Source organism: Hyperolius riggenbachi, chromosome 11 (assembly GCF_040937935.1).
Source record: "Hyperolius riggenbachi isolate aHypRig1 chromosome 11, aHypRig1.pri, whole genome shotgun sequence".
NCBI classification, from domain to species: Eukaryota; Metazoa; Chordata; class Amphibia; order Anura; family Hyperoliidae; genus Hyperolius; species Hyperolius riggenbachi.
This window is the reverse complement of record NC_090656.1, coordinates 51,081,818-51,107,046: the sequence shown is the minus strand read 5'-3', so window position 1 is coordinate 51,107,046 and position 25,229 is coordinate 51,081,818. Positions and strand designations below refer to the sequence as shown.

The 25,229-nt window shown below is 42.0% G+C and overlaps 1 protein-coding gene across 14 annotated transcripts in view; it reads right to left on the bottom strand.

Moving 5' to 3' along the window:
* NRXN2 (neurexin 2) overlaps positions 1-25,229 on the bottom strand; it is a 1,344,669-nt gene that overhangs the window by 410,645 nt on the left and 908,795 nt on the right. For all 14 annotated transcript variants that reach the window (XM_068260058.1, XM_068260059.1, XM_068260060.1 and 11 more), the window contains one exon: positions 12,840-12,959. In XM_068260058.1, coding sequence (XP_068116159.1) covers positions 12,840-12,959 — 120 coding nt within the window. The remainder of the gene's footprint in view (positions 1-12,839; positions 12,960-25,229) is intronic.

The following is a 25,229-nucleotide window of genomic DNA, read 5'->3' as shown; positions in this document are numbered from 1 at the left end:
AAGAAAAATTGAAGGTGGAAAAACATGTTTCTGTATTGTAATAAAAATTGTGCCTGGATGTTACTGTGTTTAGTTAGGAAAACATGCTCTGCTGAGCTGGAACAATGTCTTATAAACCGCAGACCCTTTTATTCTCCCAGCGAGTTCTCCTCATTTATTCTGGTTGCTGTGTACACCACTCCACCACACACCCCGCATGTGAACTGCGCAGCAGGAACTCAATGATCAAATCACTGATTTGGAAAGGGAATATCTTGACTCTTTTCTCATCATTCTTGGGCATTTCAAGAGTGCCAGTTTAAGCTGACAACTCCCAAATACAGGCAACACATCCCATGCTCCACCAGAGAAGGGAAAATACACGATCGCTGTTACAACATGTTTATAGATTCGTACCTCTCTGCCCGCAGAATGGCTCAGGAGTGCTCTGATCATGCTGTGTTTCTCCTCATCCCATTATCCAGAGACATACTAAGCACTGCCAGACCTGTAGTGTCCACAGTGAAGAGATGGACAAGAGACAGCGAAGCAGCAGAAAAGCTACAGAGATGCTCTGACACAACAAAAAAATCAACAACCTGAATGAATATATCATATATTATTTTCAGAGAAAGTATCTGCATCCCCATCACACACGCCTGATAAATACAGCCAGGGTCGGTTTTAGGCATAGGGCACCGGGCCAGTGCCTTGGGTGATGCCTGCAGCAAGGGGCACCAGAGAACTTTTTTTGACACACTGGCCCTTATTCAATTCACTTTTTTATCTTAGGAGATCATTTTTCATCTTCTGTTTAAAATAACTTTTTAACCATTTTATCCCGCGGGGATTTTTCACCTTATGCATCTGAGCAATTTTCACCTCCTATTCATTCACTAATAACTTTATCACTAATTATCACAATGAATTGATCTATATCTTGTTTTCCCCCACCAATTAGGCTTTCTTTGGGTGGTACATTTTGCATAGAATCATTTTTTTCTAAATGGATTTTAACAGAAATATTAAGAAAAAATGGAAAAAAAATCATTATTTCTCAGTTTTCGGCCATTATAGCTTCAAAATAATACATGCTTAAGCATGGTTAAGCACTCTGACTAACAACATAATTTCTGTGTATAATTTCTGTGTATAACCTAAATCTGTTTTGGTGCATACAAATTGTGCCTTACCTGGGGAACCTAAATTGCCTAATACCCCTGAGTACAGCAATGACAATGACAATTTTAACACCAGACCACATGACACTTTGTCTTGCTTGTCTACAGAATAAGCAAGTCAACAGGACCAGGAATATTGACCTCTATAATGCTACATACAGACTACAAAAATGGGGTCAACAATGCAAAAAGTACGTATAAGTATGCTAGAAGGCTAGAAAAAGGAGAGCAGATTTGTTTTTAATTAAATCTCCCTCAATCATAAATAGTCAACTATTACCCAAGGGGAGTCATTCAAATGCCCAGTGTCCACAATTTTCCAAGTTCTAAAATATGAGAACAACACTGCTTAAAGGGAACCCGAGGTGAGAGAGAGATGGAGGTGGCTATATTTATTTCTTAGTAAACAATGCCACTTGCCCGGCAGCCTTGTTAGTTCTACTACTTCTGGCAATAAGTAGTGTCTAGTCAAAACCCTGAAACAAGTACTTTATATTGTATAAGATGACTAGGCGTATAAGACGACCCCCAAATTTTCCAGTTAAAATTAAAATTTAGTATAAGACTACCCCTTACCCCTCTTGACTGTTGGACATTTGTATACTGTACTGTATGTACTGGTGCTATACTGTATAAATAGGTACAGATCCTGGTGCAGTACTATGTGTGGATCCCAGTATACAACAACCAGCCAATAACGGCAAGCAATGTATCTTACCGGCGATTTGCTGGTTGTTGTATACAAAGTCTGCTTGGATTGGTCAGCTATCGCGGTCTCCAAGGCTACTTGTACAGCACCACCCTTGCTGCTTTCATACACATACCACTGCATATGGCGTGGATGCAGCTGTGGACGTTTTTGTGCTCTCCCCCACCATATGTGGCAACTGTGGATTCTCCAGTCCGGCTCAGAAGTTTCAGCACCTGCCCTATAAGATGACACCTGGCATATAAGACGACTCCCGACCAGATTTTCATGGGTTAAAAAGTAGTCTTATATGCCAGAATATACTGTATATACTGTATATGGCTAATCCAGAAAAACCTGAGTGAACTGAGTCAGAGTACCTGATCTTCTGCATGCTTGTTCAGGGCCTATGGCTAAAAGTATTAAAGACACAGGAGGAGGACTGCAGGCAATTGGTATTGATTAAAAGGAAATAAATATGGCAGCCTCCATATCCCTCTCACCTCGGGTTCCCTTTAAATCATCAAAAAATCCCAGTAGAGGACAAGTGACCTAAAAAATCTAGGCTACCACAGACAGTAATGGGACAATTTTATCCTGCCATCATTGAATTAGGCTTCAGATTTTCAATGACTGTCTGGTTTGGCTGCGTGCATAAAAAAGGGTGCCATGAAAAAAAGGCCCGAGTTGATAACGAAATGACGAAGGTTATTAATGAAATCTGATAACAATAAACATCATTGTCAAGCTTTGTTAAAGATAAATACCACTGTAAAAACAGACGAGACATAATAAAGAAAAAAACAAAAGATATTAACTTTAAATATTGTTACGTAATTCAACAATACAGCTTAACCCAACCCTACCCTCACACTGAACCCTCCCCTGGTGGTACCTAAAACTAACCACTCCCCTGGTGGAACTTAACTCTAACCACCCCCCCGGTGGTGGCTAACCCTAACCACCCCCTGGTGGTGCCTAACCCTAACCCCTTCCCGGGTGGTCCCTAACCCTAACCACCCCCCATGTGTTGCCTAAAACTAACCGCCACCCGGATGGTGCCTAAACCTAACCACTCCCCCTGGTGGTGCCTAACCCTAACCACTCCCACTGCGGAAACACCCTTTTACACAGTAACGATAATATCTTTGATAATGTAAAAATTTGTAAATATAAACAAAATATTGACAAAAACTATAATGTTGCAAGCTTCTAAAATGATAACATAGTTCAAAAACTATAATGTTGCAAGCTTCTAAAATGATAACATAGTTCAAAAACTATAATGTTCTAATGCTGTTAACGATATTTATCATGGCGCCCTTTTTCTGCTTTTATCGACGTATTAACGATAATTACATTAACGTCTATGGCGGCACCCTTTTTGTACACCCTCAGCCATCGCCCATTTTTCCTGCTACTGTTGGCCCAAGCTCAATACCAGAGAAGATGAGATCGCACCACATCATACGGTGAGCACAAAAGATTACTGACTAATATAGCTTGCCCTCTCTAACAAACCTTTACAACAGCAGTTACTCCAAAAATGTTTAGTCCCCCATGTCGCAGCCCTACTTTATGATGAACAACACAAATCCTACCAACACTAATCCTGCAACTGCTGGATAGTGATGAGCAGAAATGATGCCTATGCATAATTACGTAATCGTAATGCAAAATTTTGTTGCAAATCGTAATTCATTTTGTATGTAATTGTAATTATCCTTAATTTTGCATAATATTTCACATAATTTTCATGTAGTTTTGTGCCGAATTTAGCGATTAATAGCAAAGCCCCCATACATGCTATTGTATATATATATATATATATATATATATATATATATATATATATATATATATATATATATAAAATATATATATAAATAATATATATATAAATAATATATATATATATATATATAAATAATATATATATATATATATATATATATAAATAATATATATATATATATATATATATATATATATAGACACTATATACAATATATATTACTATATATGTTAAGAAGAACAGTGGGTACGAGTCAATAACATAATTTTTCAAAGAGACCTTGTGGTTTTTGAGGAGATTGATTTTAAAAATGCAGGGGGAAATGTTTTTTAAACTCAGAAAAATGACAGTTTAAAAATGAATGATTATACAAAATCAATTGAACAACTTAACAATTTGTAATTACGTATGAGCATTGTGAAAATGTACACACATTTTTGCATAAATGTAATTAGCTGATTATGATCTTTCATCACTGCTGGAATATGGAGAAGCACAACAGAGCTCAAAGATGAACACTTCACATATTCTTAACCACTACCATGCTGTCTGATTTTTATATTGTTTGTTTTCACTGAGCAACTGTCAGGTCAAACTCCTTATAGGTGTAAACTTGGTTGGTCAATAAAATCTGACTAATTATTTAACGTATCAGTTATAGCATTCATAGTTAGCATCTTGTAAGGGGACACAAGCTCACCGAAATCAACACAGGGCTAAATTCTCTGGCACCGCTACAGTCTGCTGCTGGGATCACAGCTACATCATGAAGTCAGTTTCAAACATCAATTAGTCAGCTACACAGTTCAGCAGGGAAGACTCAGCCAATCAGCCTATAATCTGTAAAATTAGATCACATCAGCCTCTGCTAATGTCGACTGCATGGGTGCTGTGCTGAATTCTCTCCTGTAGGAACTAATTAGAGAAGATGTGCTGACAAAGAGGACCATCTGCGCGCGCGCACACTCAAAAATGAATATCCTCTAAGATAGAGAACTGTTACAGGCATTTGGTCTGAGTTACTAAAATTCGCTAGGCCTGGAGAACCCTGGAAGAACTGATGATCCTGCAAACGGTTCTCACTGTGTGCATGTGGCTGCAACACCGCACTCACTCCACTCCAACGTATCTATGTTCTGATATGACCCAGGTAAGGTCTGCAAACCATTATCAAATAACTGATGGAGCAGAGAGGTCTGTACACGCTAGAACTCTTTACTGAAGAAAATCATGCAGAGGTAAATCATACTCCACCATCAGGAAATACAGCTTACTTAGAACAGAGAGGAACAATACAGGGCAATCCCAATACCAGAGAGATTTTCACATCATTCTACAGACAGTGACATCTTGTGGTTGCTTTACTATACTGCAGGTTAAAGTAATTCTTTTGATACTGCCAACAATAACACCAGACAGGATTGACTAATCCAGGTTTACAAATTGATTTAAATACATACAAATCTGATTTTAGGTGTTATCATTACCAAAGGTGAGACTGCAGTCTCTCTTTAGGTATGTAAACTCCTTCTCACATCAGCTCATTTTTAACCTACAGTAACATTTTACTAACAAAGTTGTAGTTTCACTTTCATAGCAAAATAATATCACCGACGTGCTTAATAAATAATCCAGTGGGCCCAATTTCCATGGCCTACAACTGCAATTGGCGTGTCTTACCTGCTGATCACATGTCAGCCAGCATCCTTCTATATCCTGTCCTGTAAACTGCAGCAATACACCGAGGATTGAGGGCTCAGCAGTTCCTGTACATCTCATGACACAAATGCTATTATAAAAAGGAATATCGATTTGTGGAATAGATTTTTGGTCATGGTCATTAAAGGGTACCTGAAGTGAAATAAATACAGAGGCTGCCATTTTCATTCTCAATATAAGCAATTAAGTTGCCTAGCTGACTTACCGAGCTTTTGGCTTTAGTTGCTTTTGAGTCACATTCCTGCAACAAACATGCAGCCAGGAGAGTTAGACTAGAGTCAAAGCATCTGATCTTTATGCTTATTCTGCTCCGGTGACTTAAAGTATTAGGGCAGAGCACCAGCATCATGCAGGCAACTGACCTCGTCTTTACTGGAAATGAAGATGGCAGCCTCCGTATTCCTCTCACTTAAGGTTTCCTTTAATGAAGTAACCCGTCAGCACATAAGCCCCTCATCTTGCCCCGCACTTGTTCCATCATTCTGAATAAGCATGGAATTTACTAACCCAGGATGTAAGAACCCCATCCCCATCTCTAAAGCGTTGGTTTGTTAGTCTGGTGGGGGAAAGGAGGGGAAGGGAGTTGCCTGGCCCTTTTTTACGTTGACTACATTCTCTATTGGTGGGGAGAGAAACTTTTTTAATCTCATAAAAATGGGGCTGGAAACTGTCTAGATAAAGTTACTGAATTTATTTGAAGTTGCATGCCTATAAGGCAGTATTGTCAGCTGGTTGCTGGTGATCTCTGCAGGAACTGAATATCGCCCCACAATGATTGCTGCTGAACAGCTAATTAATACAAATTGTGACGTTGCGTGAGAAAGCTTGCAGTGAGATTGAGAGAATTTGCAACTACTGCAAGGACAACAAGCTCATCCTCAACGCTGCAAAAACTGTTGATCTGATTGTGGACTTAAGGAAACACCTTTCCATACTCTCCTTAGTCCTTATTGGTGAGACTGATGTCTTCAGGGTACCATGTGTCTGGTCCTTTGGTACAATCATAACAAACGATGTAAGACGGGGGTAAAACACCACCAAAATTCAGAAGAAGGTACAGCAGAGGTTATTTTTCCTGCACCAACTGAAAAAAATTGGAATGCCGCGTGAGCTGCTGACCAGCTTCTACACTGCTACCATCAAATCCATCCTCTGCTCTTCCGTCTGGTACACAGGTGCAACTACTAGCGACAAAAGGTAAATAGCGGATTGCCCCTGCCACTGCTAGACCTCCTCCACACTTTTAGAAGACAAGACAAGGGCCACCAGGATTTTGCAGGACCCCTACCACCCAGGCAGTCGCTTCTTCAAGCCGCTTCCATCAGGCTGCCGCTACAGGACCATCCCCTCCAGAACCACCAGGCATAGAAGCACCTTCTTCCACCTAGTAGTCCTTCTGCTGAACTCCAGTCCCCCCGTCCAGTCTGCACCCCTACGGCACTCTAATGCCCTAGACTGCATAATTTCCTAGCCACCCGCTCTGACCTTCCGAGCTCCCTTGCATAGTACAGCTCCTACACCCTAGTTGTTTTTTAGTTCTCAATACCTGTCTCCCATGCTCTAAATGTATACCTCTTACGCTTATCTCAATGTATATATCCCATGTTTGTCCATGCAACGCCTTTCATATGTACTTCTGCCAATGCCGTGTGAACCACAAATAATTCCGGGTATGACAATGGTATTAGTTGGCGAATAAAGATGATTGTGATTCTCATAAACAGCACAGCTGGAGTATATTCTTCATCACAGTGGTTTGCCACTCATTGAGGCTTTCATAATTCAGGGCCTGTGACTATACACTGCTGCTTAGCAAAGTACACTGTCACAGAGTGCTAGGCAACCTTGAAATATTGCATCAGTGCAGCAAAAGTAAGAAGTGAAGAAGTAAAATCACCATTGGCTTAGTACTTGCTAGTACTGGACTTAGCTAAACAAAAAAGCAGACAGTGTGGCATTGCTGGTGTTACCACTTCATCACACATGAGATGGTCGGAAATATAAAAGTACATCACAAAGTGGCCACAAAATGTTTTCTGTACATTTTATATAGGCTTTATATTAGGCATGACACTATTTTTCATTGGTTGCATTAAGTGATGTAGCAATTCATTTAAATAAACTCTTACCTGAAGTGCTTCTGGTTCTGTGGAACAACAGTTGGTTTTTGCAGATCCATCAGCTACAACATGATCATTAACATACAGTATGTAATAAGAAACATTTGGCTCACACTGGCTGTCTGATCAGTGGACCTCTCATTTTCTATTGTGTTGAGGTCATGTTCCTTTGAGCCCCTTTCTCAGGAAACAGGTGGACCGGAGAAAGAGGTAAATATGGGTAAACTTGTAGGGATCAGTGAAAATTGTTCCCGTTTGAGTGGTTCAGGACACCAATCAAAAAATATATTTGTATTCTAGTATATCAAGTAAGGCAACAATGTTTCTTGCAGTGGTTAGATTGGTCCCACTGTTTTTCCATTGTGTTATTGTGGACAACCACTTGTTCCCTTTGCCAGGGGCAGATGAAAACAGGACTGTATGTTGGTAACCTACTGTACTATTGTATGCTGCTGCTGTAATCCAGTGCGACTCTAAAAGCAGCTGCTGTAGTTGAGTAAGCTGCCTTGCTGAAAAAACTCCATGAGTTCTGACGATCACATAAGACAGCTACTGACCACCTATCTAGCTAACAATCTACATCATATACTATGTCATACTGAGAGCTTCACAAAATCCTGTGTTTGTGCCTTCTTGTGAGGACCTGCACACTGCTCCTCCTTGCTGAAAGGAAGAGACTATCCAAACTGCCACCGTACTTGTCAAACTATACTTGTAGTTCCTGGGAAACCAGAAAAGTGTTTTTATTTTCGACCCTATGAATATAAGCCTGAAGCTGACCAATCATGTTGTATTCTGAATAGTGCTTGTGCATTTTTCTGTTGTACTGGAGAACTTTGTACTATTTGTTATGACACTCCAAGGATGTCACAACAAAATGGCTTTTGGAAGCAGGCAAAAACTGGAGCAAAAATAATGCAGTTGCTTAGAGAAACCAAAAAGGTCTGAGGTGTTACAGTAAACATGAATTCTGACTTGTCGCTTTGGGCAACGGTTTTCTTTGGTTTACTTAGTATATAGCAACATCTGCTTCCGAAGATGTTTTTTTTTTTTTTTAAGATAAATGTATCCACAGATATGACAATAAGAACTGGACTGCTGTTTCTTTTTTGTGGCCTGTAGGTTTTCTAATGCATGTTAGAAATCTCTCACAGGTACTCACTAATTCTATCAACAAAGTCATGGGATGGCAACAGTTGGCCAATAGGAACAGCTTAGTGTAGGAAAAAGGGGTACGTACAATTTATGTGAGTTGAGTGCTCATTCCATACACAGAGGATAAAAAGACATTTTAAAGCAAGGAAAAATGACATTGAAGCCAAACACAGGGCAGTCAGTAAACAGCAACATGTATAAAGCTGTATTTAGCTTCACAGTATTTCGTCACAAGTATTTTAAATCGGTATCAGGGACATTTGTGCCTTTATTGTGTTTTAATCTGCCTCTACAGTGCTTGAATCTTCCCAAACCTGTCCTCACGGCTCACCAACACTGTACATAGTTACAGGTAGGCAACTATTTTCTTAGCAGTTGTGATGAACTATCTCTGTGGATTTCCATAAGACTAATCCTTTTGGTGGGCCATGTGGACAGGTCGATAAATACTGCTCTGTATTGTAAGCTAACATTTGGTGCACCATTGTGGGGCATAGGTCTTTCAGCTTGATTTACAAAAGCACGGTACATCTACCCCTCGCAGACAGCATGTGCTAAAATCAGCACGCACTACGCGCAGTCCTGGCAGCAAAGCATGCGCTCTTAACTGCCTCCTAACTTCCGTGCAATGTGTTCATAGTGCAACCGCACTACTCTACTAGCGCCGCCGCTACTATGTTAATTAACGTAGTAGCAGCTGTGCTAGTGGAGTACCGCAGTCACGCTACATACACATTGCACTGAAGTTGGAAGGATCATACGGAAGTTAAGACGCCTACCAGGACCACGCGTAGCGCGCTCGTGCTAATTTTAACACAAGCTGTCTGTGCGTAGAAGATATATCGTGCTTTTGAGAATCAAGCTTTTTGTGTGGCTACACCCTCTACAGATCTTTTAAAAACCTATTTTAACTAATTTAATTTTTTTTAACATAAATAATGTCAGTTTCATTTGTAAGCCATATCTAATATGGATATTAAAAGAATCAAAACTTGCTCAGTCACCCCCTAATTTAACAAAGTCACTAATATTCCTGGCAACCTTACTAGCAGTCTTGATTCAATAGCTTCTCAATAGAGTTGAGTTTCTTTGTCAGTCTTGTACAAGTAAAAGGACTGAATAGAATGAAAGCAGCAATGCAGGGAGTTTGATTGTAGTTTCTCTCAATCGAAATAATGGATTGAAAGTTAAATTAATTACCAGTTGATTAAATAAGAAGCATTTTTTATTATACCATATTGGCTACTGTAATTGCATGTGAACGTGCTGGAGCTCAGATGACCTCCGGTATAGATGGTGGCACTAGCCAATTACACATGTGAGCACGCTTACCTGGTTATCTAATTACATGCCTATAATAGCCCCTAACACAAAATGAACACTTTAATTACATCAGCTGGATAAATAAGATTCTAATAACACATCCAGGCAATAGTAATAATTATGTGGATAAAGAATATTCGGTAATACGTAATTATTGTGAAAATGATGTATCGTGTTATGCTTATTACTATTCATCAAACCAGGGTAGGGGTATTGCAGCTCTGAGGCCCAGAAAATAGGTGACAAGTCTGTCATTAGTAAATGACACTTGTCAGAATGAAATCCTCTACAGCTATGTCAGTGTATATGGAATTCAAGTATCTCTTTAGTTTCAATTTCATTATGTATCCTTTTTTTTATAATGATCTTTAAAAGATCAATAAAAAATAGCTCAGTTAGCCCCAGAGGCTTATCTACGGGGTGCAGGTATGGCTTGTGACATGGGTTCCTCATACTGGGGGCGCTGCTCTTTAGCATCCTTGGTGTTCTCCATTAAGATTTGAGTTTTTATCTGGAGGACCTTCTGCTGCCTGGCTTAATCTTTTTTGGGGGGGAGGGGGGAGCTGCCTGTTGTTATTTGGGGGATATGTATAAGCTGACCTATTGCGACATTCCTTAGTTATAGGTCATGCTTCACTTCAACTTGGACACAATCAATGCAACCAACCAATTTCCATGTTTGCCATAGGCATTGTTATCCCTAGATATGCCTCTGGTTAGCCCATGCAAAGACTAATTATGAGTTTTTTGGGCTCAAATGGAATTTCAGTAGGTGTTATATGTATCCTGCTGTTTCAAAAGTACTAGGCAAGGGTGTTTTTTTTTCTTAGCCAGAACCCATTCAAACTATTGTATTTCTAGATAGCTCAATCTTGTTAAATAAGAGATCTAAAGCTGGTCATCCACACATCAATTGTTACTGGCAGATTTGGTCACTCTGATCACATTGATAGGTATTCTGATCGATTTGTGACAAAACATTGATCAAAATAAGGATTGGGTGGTACATTTCAATCACTCAGACACGAAAGATCAACGTCCCATAATGTTGCAATGTATTTGAGCTGTGCATCTGCGTGCAGTGTAGGGGGGCTTTCGATCAGACTCAGATCAGAGAGTGATTCATCAGTTTGCCACATTGGGTGGCAATCTAAATGTGTATGGCCACCTTAGCTCCCTACTTAACTGTCAGACTCCTTCAAACTGAATGAATAGGACGCCAGGCTAAAGCAAGGGTTGTAAATTACACAAGAAGATCTTTCTCAAAAGCAGTGCAGCCAAGTCCTTCAGCTCAGTACAACCATTTTATATGTAATATCCAGCCCTTGATGTTCCAGTGGACACCTCCAATAGTGTATAAATCTATAATGTTACAATGTAACTATAATGGCCAATACACTGTTTCAAGAGATCATCATGGGTGTTATGTTTTTGAGCTTCAGTTGTATACATGGAGGTTCTTTTCGGCACCATGCAGTTAATCTGTAACTTCAAGTACAATCATTGGCATCCAGCCTGGGATGTTCCAAAGAATGGCAAGAATGAAGGGGTTATGGTCACAAAAGTTAGGTAAACTTAATTAGTGCAAAAAGGGCACACTAAACTTACTGGCATTTATAGAAATAACTCATTATAGCATCACTTATGCTGCTTGTGTAACAAGCAACATAAGTGATGCATGTATATAGGAACAAGTTGTGCAATTTGCATTACTCGTTACGTACTGTATATAGTCGACTATATGTCTAGAAATGCAGGTCTAATTCACTAAATAAAAGTATAGGGGTCAGCTTATATACAAGTCAGGAGCAACACTGAGTAATGTGTGTACTATCTAGTGACATTCCCATTTACAGCAATTTACCCAGTGGTAAGTGATACTTTCTTGATTAAGGAAATGCCAAGACAACACAGGTCTGAAAGTCCTGGCCACAACAATTAACAAGGTAAGAGGCTGGGGGAAAGATACTGGGCTGCTGGAAGGGGAGTGAATAATTGCTGCACTTGGGGGCCTGGAGGAGGTATTTTCTGCACTTTAGGGACAGGAGAGGTTACTTGTTGCAATACTGTATGCAGTGCAGTCATTAACCCCTCCTGGTCCCCAAGTGCAGCTGTTTATTCTTCCTTGTCCCCAAGTGTAGCTGTTAAGTTTGCTGAGTAGACTTATACTTGAGTCAATAAAAAATTCCAGCTTAAGAGGGTCAAGTATTGGAGTTGACTTATACACAAGGTCGACTTATTTTCAAGAATATACGGTATAATGTTTAAATGTTTGTAAACTTAAGGTGCACTCTTTGCATACGTTAAGTTTACCGAGCTTTTGTGAATATACCACAAAATCTGCTGGCAAAACCTGTTAGTTAAAGAGGTCATGATTTTTGTGTCTATATATTCTCTATAACCGTACTTGGTTACATGGGTTCAGTGAAAGATCTTTGTATGCTGTTTAGACCTCCTTATATAAGAACTATAACATTTCAGAGAGTGCTTCCATTAAATGATGGTGGCAGTGAAGGACTAGGGATGGTCGGAAATGCCCATTTCTGATTCCGTGAAAATTCAGATTTTCGGTTTTCCGTTTTTACGAATTTTGATTTTCCAGATTCCTGATTCACTGCTTTTCGGAAATGCAGAAATTTCAATTCCGCGGAATACAAATGAGCATCCCTATAAAGGGCTGCACACTCAGAGTTGTCTGTGTCTTCCCAATAAGTTTGAAAGTGTAGGTTTTGTTTTTTGTTACATGGTAATGAATTGTTATTTCTGAGTAAACTGACTATCTACAGGCATGAGGGAGGAGCCAGCTGTCCTTGTAACGCTTTGTGTCTGTTGGACTACATGCACATCATTTTTAACAATTAAAATAATGTAAAACTTACGGTCATTGCAAACCGGGCCTCCGTAGGTTGTCATGGTACAGTCACATGTGAAGCCATCCCATTGCTGCAGACAGACACCGAGGTTTCCGCAAGATTCTTCTGAACACGTTGTGCTTGGACCTGGAAATAATAGACATGATACAAGATATCAGGAATTTATGTATATTATCTTTTGCATTTAAGTTTGCTTGATCAACAAGACATCTCAACAAGTACAGCACTTTTCTTAGCTAAGATAAATGATTGCAGCTATTGATTCCTTACTCCTTTCAAGTGAATAGAGTTACAGATTCATAATTTAGGGGAATTGCCGTTCTGATTGCCGGTGATCAAAATACGGTTTCCCTTTGATAAATATGACTTTATGCAAGTGGCTATTATATTTAAAAAAGGGGAAACACAAAGAAGGCAATTTTTTGGTTCTCCACTTTTTATAAACAGACTTCACACTGTCTGTATGCTATGGGCTGTATATATGGCAGTGATATATTTTGTCTTCGACAATTTCCAAGGTCTACCACACAACGCCCTTCTCGGAATTCTGCTGAAGTCATTTTCATGGTCAATTAAACAAACACTGTATGAAGTCATTATTATACTTTATCACTTTTCTCAGCTACTTGTTGCTAGGTAAAATCTGGTCTGGAGTCCTCCTGCTGGGCATAAAATCACAATGCTTTTGTGTTCAAGATTATCTTAGCTTATATATGTATTTGTAAAATGTTAAAGTGTACCTGAGGCGGCGCTGGAGGGGCAGATATAGTGATGGGCCAATTATCAAATTTTGGGTTCACAAATTCCAAATTTGAATCTTTGCAAAAATTTGCGACTCTGTGAATCTCTATAGACTTCAATGGGCAGGAGAATTTGAAAACCAACAAAGACTGTTTCTGGCCACAAAAGTGATGGAAAAGTTGTTTCAAGGGGCCTAACAACTGGACAGGGGCATGCCGGAGGGGGATCCATAGCAAAAGTCTCACCCAAAATTATGTAGTTGACTTTGAGTCGTGTTTTAATCGCTAAAGGGCAGAAATCACATTACACTCCTAAATTGGTGGAATCAAGTGCTTTAAACAACCAGTGTGTGTACATGCCGCGTTTAACGCACCACAGTCTGCAAACAACCGCAAAGACCTTTAGTGATTATGTCAGGTGAGCATATCTTTGTTTTTACTAGTTGACACCTCCAGGACATAAATGTTAGTCCTCTTAGCCGCGTCTTTGTGCAGTGGTGTGTAGTGGCCGCTGTGCTTGTGTGCACAATCATGGGAGTGCAGGCGATTGCAGTTTTCCAGCTCCTACGGTCAGGCTGAGGTAGTTCAATGACAGTTAAGTGACCAAAAAAAACACTGATTCTGCACTGAGGCCTTATACAGGGGGCAGTAGTGGATAACAGATGCCTGTAGTGGTGTGAAGGTGGGTTATGGTCGGTGCACTACTAGGACTACCAGACCTGTCTCCAGCAACTAACTTGTGCACTGGCCAAAAGAGGAATACTATAGCAAGAAAAACAATGTAACAGCCCTAAGAAGGGCTTAACTGTTCAGGACTATGTGGTAGCAGAAAGAATCTGGATGGAGGACACAGAACACAGGCCTACCTAACTCTATCCCTGTCACAGCACACTGTCCCTCATCTGCCTAGCACAGAAGCCCAACACAGACTGCAAAATGGCTCTTGTGCTGGGTTTCTGATGGGGGGGGGGGGGGGGGTGTCCAGGTGTGAGGGATAGCTGATTGGCTGCCATGTGTCTGCTGACTCATGAGGGGTCAAAGTTTAGCTCAATGATAACGTATAGGGGGCGAATGAAATCCATCAAGTATATACCTCCTGAGGAAGTAAATGCGAATACACAATCTTTGCGGCAAATTATTTGCCTGCCGAATATTTCGTCCTATCTCTAGGCAGATGGGACACAGAGGCATGTTCCCTGCTTTATGACATGCCTCTGTGTCCCTCCGCTTTGCTCTTTGCCCCCCCCAGCACTGAGCTATCACCCCCTGAAAATGCTGCCAACATTCTTGAGGGGGTAGGGGTGGAGAAGAACTCCCTGCTAAACACCCATTGGGGGCATTCCTGGAAGGCTTCCCCAGCTGCCATTGGGCAGCTCTGCCTTTCTGTGGCCACTCCCCCCTTCCTGCATGCTGCTCTGTGTGAGACACACACAGAGCAGCACTTCCAGCGTCATGGCCTCAGGGGTCACAAAAATGAAACTCTGTTATTGCAGGCCACTGGAGCGGCACACAGCGGCGGGCATTGTGGCTACCTGATCCGGCATAAAGAGATAATTTGCATATTCAGCAGTGGTGCATTGTGGGTAACCACAGTTACACACTTAAATCTGAAATATCGCAAATACATTCTGTTTTAAAGAGACACTGAAGCATTTTTCCCCTCTTTTTATACTGTAATTATCATCAATCATGTTGATTGATTCGCCGCATCCCGTATTTATTCACTCAGAAATGCCCTAACTATCTTCCACGACCAAACTGGTCACAAAATTTGTTACTAGGAAGAGGCAGAGCTGTGTACAGTCAATCACTGATGAACTCTGCCTCTCCCCGCCCCTCTCAGAGTGTGCAAGACACAGTGGGTGGAAGTGTGCATGCACGCGCAACCTTGTATGCGCGCAACCCTTCCTAGCTCTGTTAACATAGGAGCAGGGAGGCGCACTATGACGTGCGCTGCACGCGCGCATGAACGGTGAAGTACAGAGGGTCACAGAGAAGGAATGGCCGTGACCCGGATGTTATAAAAGGGGCTATTGCCATCTTAATCCAGGAAGTACCATTTTTCAAAACGATATAACGGGCCAACGGCGGCAATCAGAGCAGCGGTAAGGGGGCATTTACTGTACATAAGAATAAATAGCACTATTGAAAAATGTATTTAGTAAAGCCAACGAGTTAGCTGTATAGAACTACACATACAATGTATTGTATCATACGTTTATTTCCATGTCAGGATTGCTTTAAGGGATGAAATGAATGCTTAGTATGCCAACATATCCTTGATAGAAGCAATCCGAGGTTTTTACCCAAACTCTGAAAATGATGTTTGGTTCAGCAGTAATAAATCTGACAGTTGAAGAACAGTGAGAGATGTCCGTCAAGGATGTGTCCTCAGCCCTCTTTTATTTATTGTCGCGTTTGATGCTGTCGTAAAGGCCGTCAAACCCCGCAAGATGCTTTTGAGACATCATTGGATGTAAATAGTACACATCGTAGAATGAGGGTTTGCAGATGACCTTGTAGATTTGACAAACAGGCAGTAATCTGAGAGAAATCTTGAGTATTTGAAAAGGGAAACTGCTCAGATGCGATGTGAAAATAAATAGCAAGGGATGTCATGCACCAACAGATAAAGCTCCAAAATTCATTGATCGAGCAGGTAGGCAGTGGCACATAGTTAGATCTGGGAGCTGCAAATAGTAGAACTGGGTGCAGCGAAGAGGAATTAAATGCGAAAATAAAAGCAGCCAGACATCTCTTCAATGCCAGCAAAGTTGTCTTTCTTGGGAAAAGAGAGACTACACAGAGAGAATAAAACTTGCAGTTTATCATTTTACTTACACAACAGATTTAGGGCTTGTTTCCACTGTTGCGACGCGATTTCGGCCGCATTCCGACGCTTGTAAAAACGCATGCGGATGCGTTTCCACATGCGTTTTTACCCGCGATTTCGCATGCGATTTCACATGGCAGGGTGCCATGCGAAATTAACCATGACACTGCCAGGGCTAAATAAAATTGAAAAAGGTGCGAAATCGCACGCGAAATCGCGGGTAAAAACGCATGTAACAAACGCATGCGTTTTTACTATTAAATACATTAGCGGCGATTCGCACGAATTCCCGACGCAGGCGAAATCGTTGGCTCTTTTGTGCGTTTTTTTCACGCTGAAAAAAACGCACCTCAACAACGCTACAGTGGAAACAGGCCCATCCACTTGTATTACATGTGCGGATCTGCATGCGTTGGACGCATGCAGATTCGCGATAGTGGAAACGAGCCCTGAATAAGCAGGAAACAAGTTATGAACTTTAAAGTGATCCCGAGCCGAAGCTTGGGATCAAAATCAGAGCTATACCTTAAAAGAGGGAAGCCTCAGGATCCTACTGAGGCTTTCTTTGCTGATTTGAAGCCCCCATTGTTGAGCGTGGCCCCCCCTTCCACATCGGGGCAGCACAGCTCTTCCTTCTGAAGCATGGCCACGCACGAGCTGTGCGAGCCCGCCCAAACATGTGCAGTAGCATGGAGCCCGCTGCTCCGGCTTACTGCGCATGGGTCGGCTATTACGCAGCCATGCTGGAGGAACAAGAGCTGCGCAGCCCCGATATGATTAGTGACAATGCATTTTCACTAATCTTCTGGAGGGGTCGCACTCAGTTACGGGGTACATCAGAGAAGGCAGGGAAGCCTCAATAGGATCCTGAGACTTTCCACTCTTTAGGTAAGTGCCCAAGTTAGTGAAACTTTTTTTTATATAGGTTAAAGAGAACCCGAGAATCCTATTAGGACACAGAGGCTGGGTCTGTATATAATTCCCAGCCTCAGTTGCTATACTGTTTCCCCCCAGGCCCCCCCCTGCGCTCTGCTGTCCCCCATAAATAAAACGCTGTGCTAGTGACATCGCTAGCAGGCTGTTTACATCTGCACTGTCACTCTCGCCGCTTCCCCGCCTCCTCTATGTTGCCGCTCCCTGCCTGCATCCTTTTCCTCCTCACTGATTGGAAATATAGAGGAGGCAGGGGAGCGGAGAGAGTGACAGTGCAGATGTAAACAGCCGGCTAGCGATGTCGCTACTCGCTAGCACAGCGTTTGATTTATGGGGGCACAGCAGAGCGCAGGGAAGGCCTGTGGGGAAACAGTATAGCAACAGAGGCTGGGCATTATATGCAGACCCAGCCTCTGTGTGCTAATAGGATTCTCTTTAAGGTTCACTTTAAAGCAAAGCTGTGGTAAAAACCTCAGTAGAGAATAGTGCCTGGATGATCCAAAGGCTTCTCAGATCCCCATCCACCCCACCACTGCTTGCCAGAAATCTCTTCTTTGCGGCTGCGTAAGTGCAAGAGTAGTCTGCACCTGTGCAGTAGCATAGAGCTGCTTGTGCACTGCACAGAGTGAAAAACTGTGCAATATGCTACTGCGCAGGACATACTTGCACCTGAGCAGTACGGCCACATTTGTACAGTGGCATGAACTGGTAAGCATATTCATCTAACTCTTGTCAAATATGTTCAGAGGGACCAAGCACTGGAACGGCATGGTCAAGGAGGATAGGAGAAGCCTCTGGATCATCCTCTCTATGCTAATAAGATAAGTACAGTATATTTTAACCCTCCTAGCGGTATGCAGTTTCGGTGGCTGCGTCTGCGGGAGGGATTTTTGTAATAAAACTTGTTGTAATAGTTATAGCTAGCACTAGGTTAGCTACCAGTGTCCCCCAAGTCCCCCCGATCGCCGCCGCTTATATTTACCCAGCCGTGATCCAGTGAGAGCTGCAGCCTCCGCAATCAGCTTCAGTCGTCGCTATGGCGAGGATCGGACATGACGTTATGCGCAGTCCCAATCCTCCCCATAGCGAAGCCTGGAGCTGATTGGGAGGCTGCGCCATCGCGGGATCCCTGGGGGTACGTATTACGGCGGGGATCGGGGGCGATCGGAGGGGACTGAAGGGACTTTGGGGACACATGTAGCTAGCCTAGTGCTAGATACAACTATTACAAGTTTTATTACAAAAATCCCTCCCAGGGCCATGCAATCATCTGCGGCGGCTACCCCGAATGTAGGTGGGGGTTACCGCCAGGAGGGTTAATCTTTTTTCTCATTGATACTGCATGCTTTAAATGAGATGATCAAATCAAGACCTAACTAAAATAAAATCTCATGGACTGAAGATGCAAATCATTCTGTCTGGCATTCAAACTTTGTGCAAATTTTACGCAACTCGTTATTGGATAATTCTAAGCCACATCCTGTGGAATTGTATTGGTCTAATTCCAACTTTCAATTTGCATTAAATTTGCAAGCAAGCCACAATTTTTTGCATGTCATTTCATCAATCAGCTATTAGCAGCCATTTGGGTACTAGTCTCTATTGCTGATCGCCTGTTATTAGTCAGTCAGCTACAGTAGTTTCAGCTATTTAGGAGTCAGTTGTTAGTTGTAAACATTTAAGGGGGTTTTAGTGTTAGGCACTAAGAGGGGGATTCGTTTGAGAATAGGGCCGGGTAATCCATAGTAAGACAATGGTAATCAACATTACCAATATTTTATCTATTGGCTCCACCCAGTGCCCAAACAAATTAGCAGCTATTCAATACATACTCACTAATGTGCTCCTCTGAAGGGGTTGGATATCTTCCAGATTCTACCACAAGTCCCCTTTATTTTACTATTACCCGGACTACCTTCTTAGGGGGACATGGAGAAGAAGAAGCTCTTTAACCAGAGGCATTCTTGTCTTCTGATGCACCACCCCTGCCTTTAATATCTTCAAAAAGCATGGTTATGGTGTGATTTTTGCCTGTTACCTTCTAAACTTTTGGTTCCCATCACCAATTATTTCATTAATATTCAGGTTCAGGAGCTGCAGAAGCCAAAATACTGAGATTTTTATTGACAGAGGCAAGAGTGAGAAGGAGAGGACCTAAGAGGAGGAACTTGAGCAGAAGCAGTTACAGTTTCAGAAAGTCACAAGGGTGTTGTGAGGAGAGATAAAATAAATGTTTATCAGACAACACTTATAGGAAAAAGCCAATATTATTGGGGTTGGTGATGGTGCCATTGAAAGAATGACATTTGAGACTAAAGGAATAGAAGCATCCAGGGCCAGTTGAAGGGGCTCTGGGGTCCTGGGGCAAACCTACGACCCCTGCCCAAACAACCTACCCCCCCGGCAATTACCTCTCTGCTACCAGGGGCACTTGCGTGAGAAGCCGCAGCAGTAATTACTTACCTGTCCCGGCGGGTGGCATCTGTACAGTCTGGGCACTCTTGCCACACTGTCCTCCTCCTTCTCTATGACACATGACATGCGCTGGGTCATAGAGAAGGAGGAGGACAGAGTGGCAAAAGTGCCTGGACTGTGGCGCCGCCACCCATCGGGACAGGCGAGCAAGAGAAGCAGGATTTAGCAGGGTTGACGGCGAGGAGCCCCTGTAGAGGTTGATGGCCCTGGGGCAATTGCCCCCTTTGCCTCTATAGCAACTGCGGCCCTGGGAGCATACATAAAGAGACAGCAGATACTCAAACTAAGTCATTTGCTTCACTTCAGATTTCTAAAAAACAAACCTTTTATGATTAAAAATACTTAGATTTCCCAAATAACATATTCTATTTTTTTTATTTTCTGAAACAACATAGCAAAACACAGCTATTCAGCCAGTGGTAAATAAATATCCCAACAAGGATACAAAATAATATTGGATGATAATTTATGTGTGTTTTATACCAATGGTCAATTTAGTAAGTTACCATGAGTTGAGGTGAGCATAGTTCCTTTTATAATCCTGTTTATCCATTTTATAATGCTGTATTCATAAAAACAAGAGCAGGTTTTGTTCCCTGGAGATCAGGATTTCAAAACTATCACCTTGTACTGTAATTGTAGTAAAGTGGCTATCAGAGGCTCCAGTCACTCTGGGCCATTAATTCTTGTTGTGACTGATATTTTTGAAGCAGTAGCAAGTGTGCCATTGACTTTCATTATGGCTGTTCACTGTTATTTTCTAAAGTTGTGATGTGCGGCAAAAGTGGCAAACAGGGTGTTTGAAAGAGAAACCACTGTTCTGCATTGTTTCCTATGGCGTTGCCACTTATAAAAGCGGAATAAATCAGAAGCCTGCTACAATGAGTCTGGCCTCCACTTTATAAACATGGCGGTCGGAACTAAAGTGCCGATAAATAATGGGATTCTAGTGGTAATTGTAAAACTGGTCAGCTTTTTATCTGATTGCCACCTCTATAATGTTCTCTTGTTTCTGCTGAAATAACAGCAGTTTTCTCGTAAACTGTCTGTTGATTCATGTATCAGCTCCAACAGTGTAGCTCCAACTACTGCTATACAGCATTATTCTTTCCATGTGGGCAGCACAATATACAATAGCTTATTACAGTGTGATGCGAAAGTTTGGGCAACTTTGTTAATAGTCATGATTTTTCTGTATAAATCGTTGGTTGTTACGTTAAAAAATATCAGTTAACTATATCATATAGGAGACGCACACAGTGATATTTGAGAAGTGAAATGAAGTTTATTGGATTTACAGAAAGTGTGCAATAATTGTTTAAACAAAATTAGGCAGGTGCATAAATTTGGGCACCACAAAAAAGAAATTAAATCAATATTTAGTAGATCCTCCTTTTGGAGAAATTGCAGCCTCTAAAAGCTTCCTGTAGGTTCCAATGAGTGTCTGGATTCTAGTTGAAGGTATTTTGGACCATTCCTCTTTACAAAACATCTCCAGTTCATTCAGGTATGATGGCTTCTGAGCATGGACAGCTCAGCTTTAAAGGAGAACTGTAGTGAGAGGTATATGGAGGCTGCCATATTTATTTCCTTTTAAGCAATACCAGTTGCTTGGCTAACCTGCGGATCCTCTGCCTCTAATACTTTTAGCCATAGACCCTGAACAAGCATGCAGCAGATCAGGTGTTTCTGACATTTTTGTCAAATCTGACTAGACTAGCTGCATGCATGTTTCTGGTGTGATTCACACTTCTGCAGGCAACTAGCTCAGCAGGATAGCAAGGTAATCGGTATTGCTTAAAAGGAAATCAATATGGCAGCCTCCATATAACTTTCACCACAGTTCTCCTTTAACTCACACCACAGATTTTTAATTATATTCAGGTCTGGGGACTCAGATGGCCTGTGCATGAATGCCTTAGTAGATTTTGTGCAGTGATTAGGGTTCTTGTCTTGTTGAAAGATCCAGCCCCGGCGCAGCTTCAGCTTTTTCACTGATTCCTTGACATTGGTCTCCAGAATCTGCTGATATTGAGTTGAATCCATGCGTCCCTAAACATTGATAAGATGCCCAGTCCCTGCACTGGCCACACAGCCCAACAACATGATGGAGCCACCATCATATTTTACTGTAGGTAGCAGGTGATTTTCTTGGAATGCTGTGTTTTCCCTCCATGCATAATGCCCCTTGTTATGCCCAAATAACTCAATTTTAGTTTCATCAGTCCACAGCACCTTATTCCAAAATGAAGCTGGCGTGTCCAAATGTACTTTAGCATACCTCAATCGGCTCTGTTTTTGCTGTGGGCGGAGAAAAGGCTTCCTCTGCATACAGCATCTCCTTGTGTAAAGTGTGCCAAATGGTTGAACGATGCACAGTGACTCCATCTGCAGCAAGATGATGTTGTAGGTCTTTGGTGCTGGTCTGTAGGTTGACTGACTGTTCTCACCATTCATCGCTTCTGTTTATCCAAGATTTTTCTTGGTCTGCCACTTCGAGCCTTAACTTGAACTGAGCCTGTGGTCTTCCATTTCCTTAATATGTTACTAACTGTGGAAACAGACAGCTGAAATATCTGAGACAGCTTTCTGTATCCTCCCCCTAAACCATGATGGTGAACAATCTTTGTCTTTATTTGAGAGTTGTTTTGAGACCTCCATGTTGCTATTCTTCAAAGGAATTCAAATGAGGAGGAAAACTTACAATTGACCCCCCTAAAATACTCTTTCTCATTATTGTGTATGCAGGTCAGGGGTCACTGAGCTTACCAAGTCAATTTGAGTTCCAATAATTAGTTCTAAAGGTTTTTGAATCAGTAAAATGACAACAGTGCCCAAATTTATGCACCTGCCTAATGTTATTTAAACAATTATTGCTCACTCTCTGTAAATGCAATCAACTTAATTTCACTTATCAAATATCAATATCTTATATGATACATTTAACTGACATTTTTTATCGTAACAACCAACGACTTATACAAGAAAAATCATGCCAATTAACAACATTGCCCAATCCTTCGCATCCCCACTGTATAATGATTGCTGCATTAATGTCGTCTCTGCTCCTGACTGACCTGCATCCCTTTACGTCTAGCCCTGCTATGAACTAAGTCATGGGGAGTGTTATTCTACACACTGTCATTTCAGTGTTATCTCCGGTTTTAACAATTCCCTTTACACTTCCTCACCTGAGACTGATAAATCTTTCAGTATCTATGGTTGATACGACACACCCCTTTCAACCAAAAAAAAAAAACCCCCAAAGAAATACCACTGTCATTAGAGGCACCCTTGCCGGATCCAGTCTGACATAATCACCTCCGGCCTCTCTGCTGATGCGTCATGTAAAAATTGCATTGTTGCATCTGAGCACCCTGCATTCTAGTCCAACACATCACCAGGCTATTGGACAATAATCCCCTGTGACACGTTATACTTACGCTGACATGTGTTCAAAGCAGGGTGGAGCTACAATGCGAGGTGGTGCCAGCCCCGCCCCCTGCTGATTGACGGGCTACCCTACCGGCTCCCCTGAGAGTGAGATCACCCACATAGTCCCCCCCTTCCTTCCCCACCCCACCCCACCATACAATTTTTCCTGAATAGAAATTTACAGTCAATAAATAATTTCCAGCATGTTTGATCTGCATCTGACGGAGAAAGGGATCAAATTTGTGCAGTACTGATCCCAAGGGTGGCTGAGACTGTGGCAGAGATAAGGGGGATGGGGTAAGTTACCAGGCTTTATTATGCAGGCTTTATTAGAATATCTAAAATAGTCAGGAGATTGGAGAATAAAGACACTCCGTGGAGGACTGTGCAAACTAGAGGGGCTTCATTTGGCTCACTCTGCTAGGAGAGAGAAGGCATGTATCTTTTTATGGTGTCATCTAATCTCATAGTAACAGTTGTATTACAAGAATGCTTTTCTTAAGACTTTTATTTGGTGTGTTCTACCAGTTGGCTCCAAGTGGTAACTGTGAAATATTATAGTAAACTGGAAAAAAACCTTTAGTACGGAACATAATAAATAAATAAGAAAAAAAAACAACAACTACATATGTAGGGCTGCTCAAATCCCATCCGGATGCTACTCGGATAGTAGCTATCCGGATTTCTCCCAGTAATGCTTTGCAGCCTTGACAGGGGGGTTAATCTTACATATCATGACGTCTTCTTCATCCATCCCTCCGCGCCTCCCACGATGCACTCCAATCTGGCGTCATGTGACTATACACTTCCTCCTTCAACCCGGAAGGAGGAAGTGTTTTTAGTCATGTGACACCGGATTGGAGTGCATCGTGGGAGGCACCGAGGGACAGACGAAGAAGACATCATGATAGGTAAGATTAACCCCCCCCCCCCGCCCAGGCCGATAGCTACTATCCGAGTAGCAGAGCCGGGACAAGGTCCTCCAGCACCCAAGGCTGAGACACTAAAGTGTGCCCCCCCTATCCTCCCCCCCAGCCGTCACACATTGATTGCTATTAGAGTAAGAGGCTCCCCAGGGCCCCCAACACCTTAATCTCTAGTTATCTGGCTTGCAGTCACTGCCATGTATCCCCTTTTCTTGTTTCTCTCTGCTTTAAACACAATAGGCAAATGATAGCTAAGTAAGTTGTGCGCCCCCTCCTACACAGCACCCTGAGGCTGGAGCCTCTCCTGCCTCTGCCTCGGCCCGGCCCTGCTGAGTAGCATCCGGATCGGATTTGAGCAGCCCTATACATATGTATAAATTAAAAAACACAATGGGGTTGATGCACTAACTTGTAGTAATATTGGCAAGCACAGACAGTGCATGGCACTAGTACCCAGGACCGGGACAAGGTACACCACCAACAGAGTCTGAGCTGCCCAAGTGTCATCTCTTCCTCTCTCCTCCCCACCCCCTTCCGATCAGCATTCTCAGCCGGAAATTGTTTGCATCGTTGACTGGGCATGCACATGGCGACACCGATTTTCACCTGATTTGATAATTATGGTTGGTCAATCGGCTGCCAAGTCGCTAGAGGTATGGGTACCTTTAGTCATTAGACACCAGGGAAAATCTGTACTGATGCTAGATTTTTCTTGACATGATCACAGTTATTTCAAGAGCGATTAAGGGCCTTATGCATGAAACTGATACTGCTGAGACACAGTTCAGTACACCTGATTTGTGAATGTATAGACTCATTTGGAGCTTGATTCATTATTAGCAACGCACTGAACAGCGTGAGTCACCTCTACTTACACGTGCTAATAAATTTAGCGCGACTTAATTATGCTTCAGGCCAGGCTAAAGGCAGCGTAGCATGCGTTACTTTGCAACGGCTGATCCTTTCAACAGCCTAGCAACAGTGACACATCGCTATCACAATACATAACTAGCATGGCAGCTAATACATTAAAGTGGCCATGGTAGTGATGTAT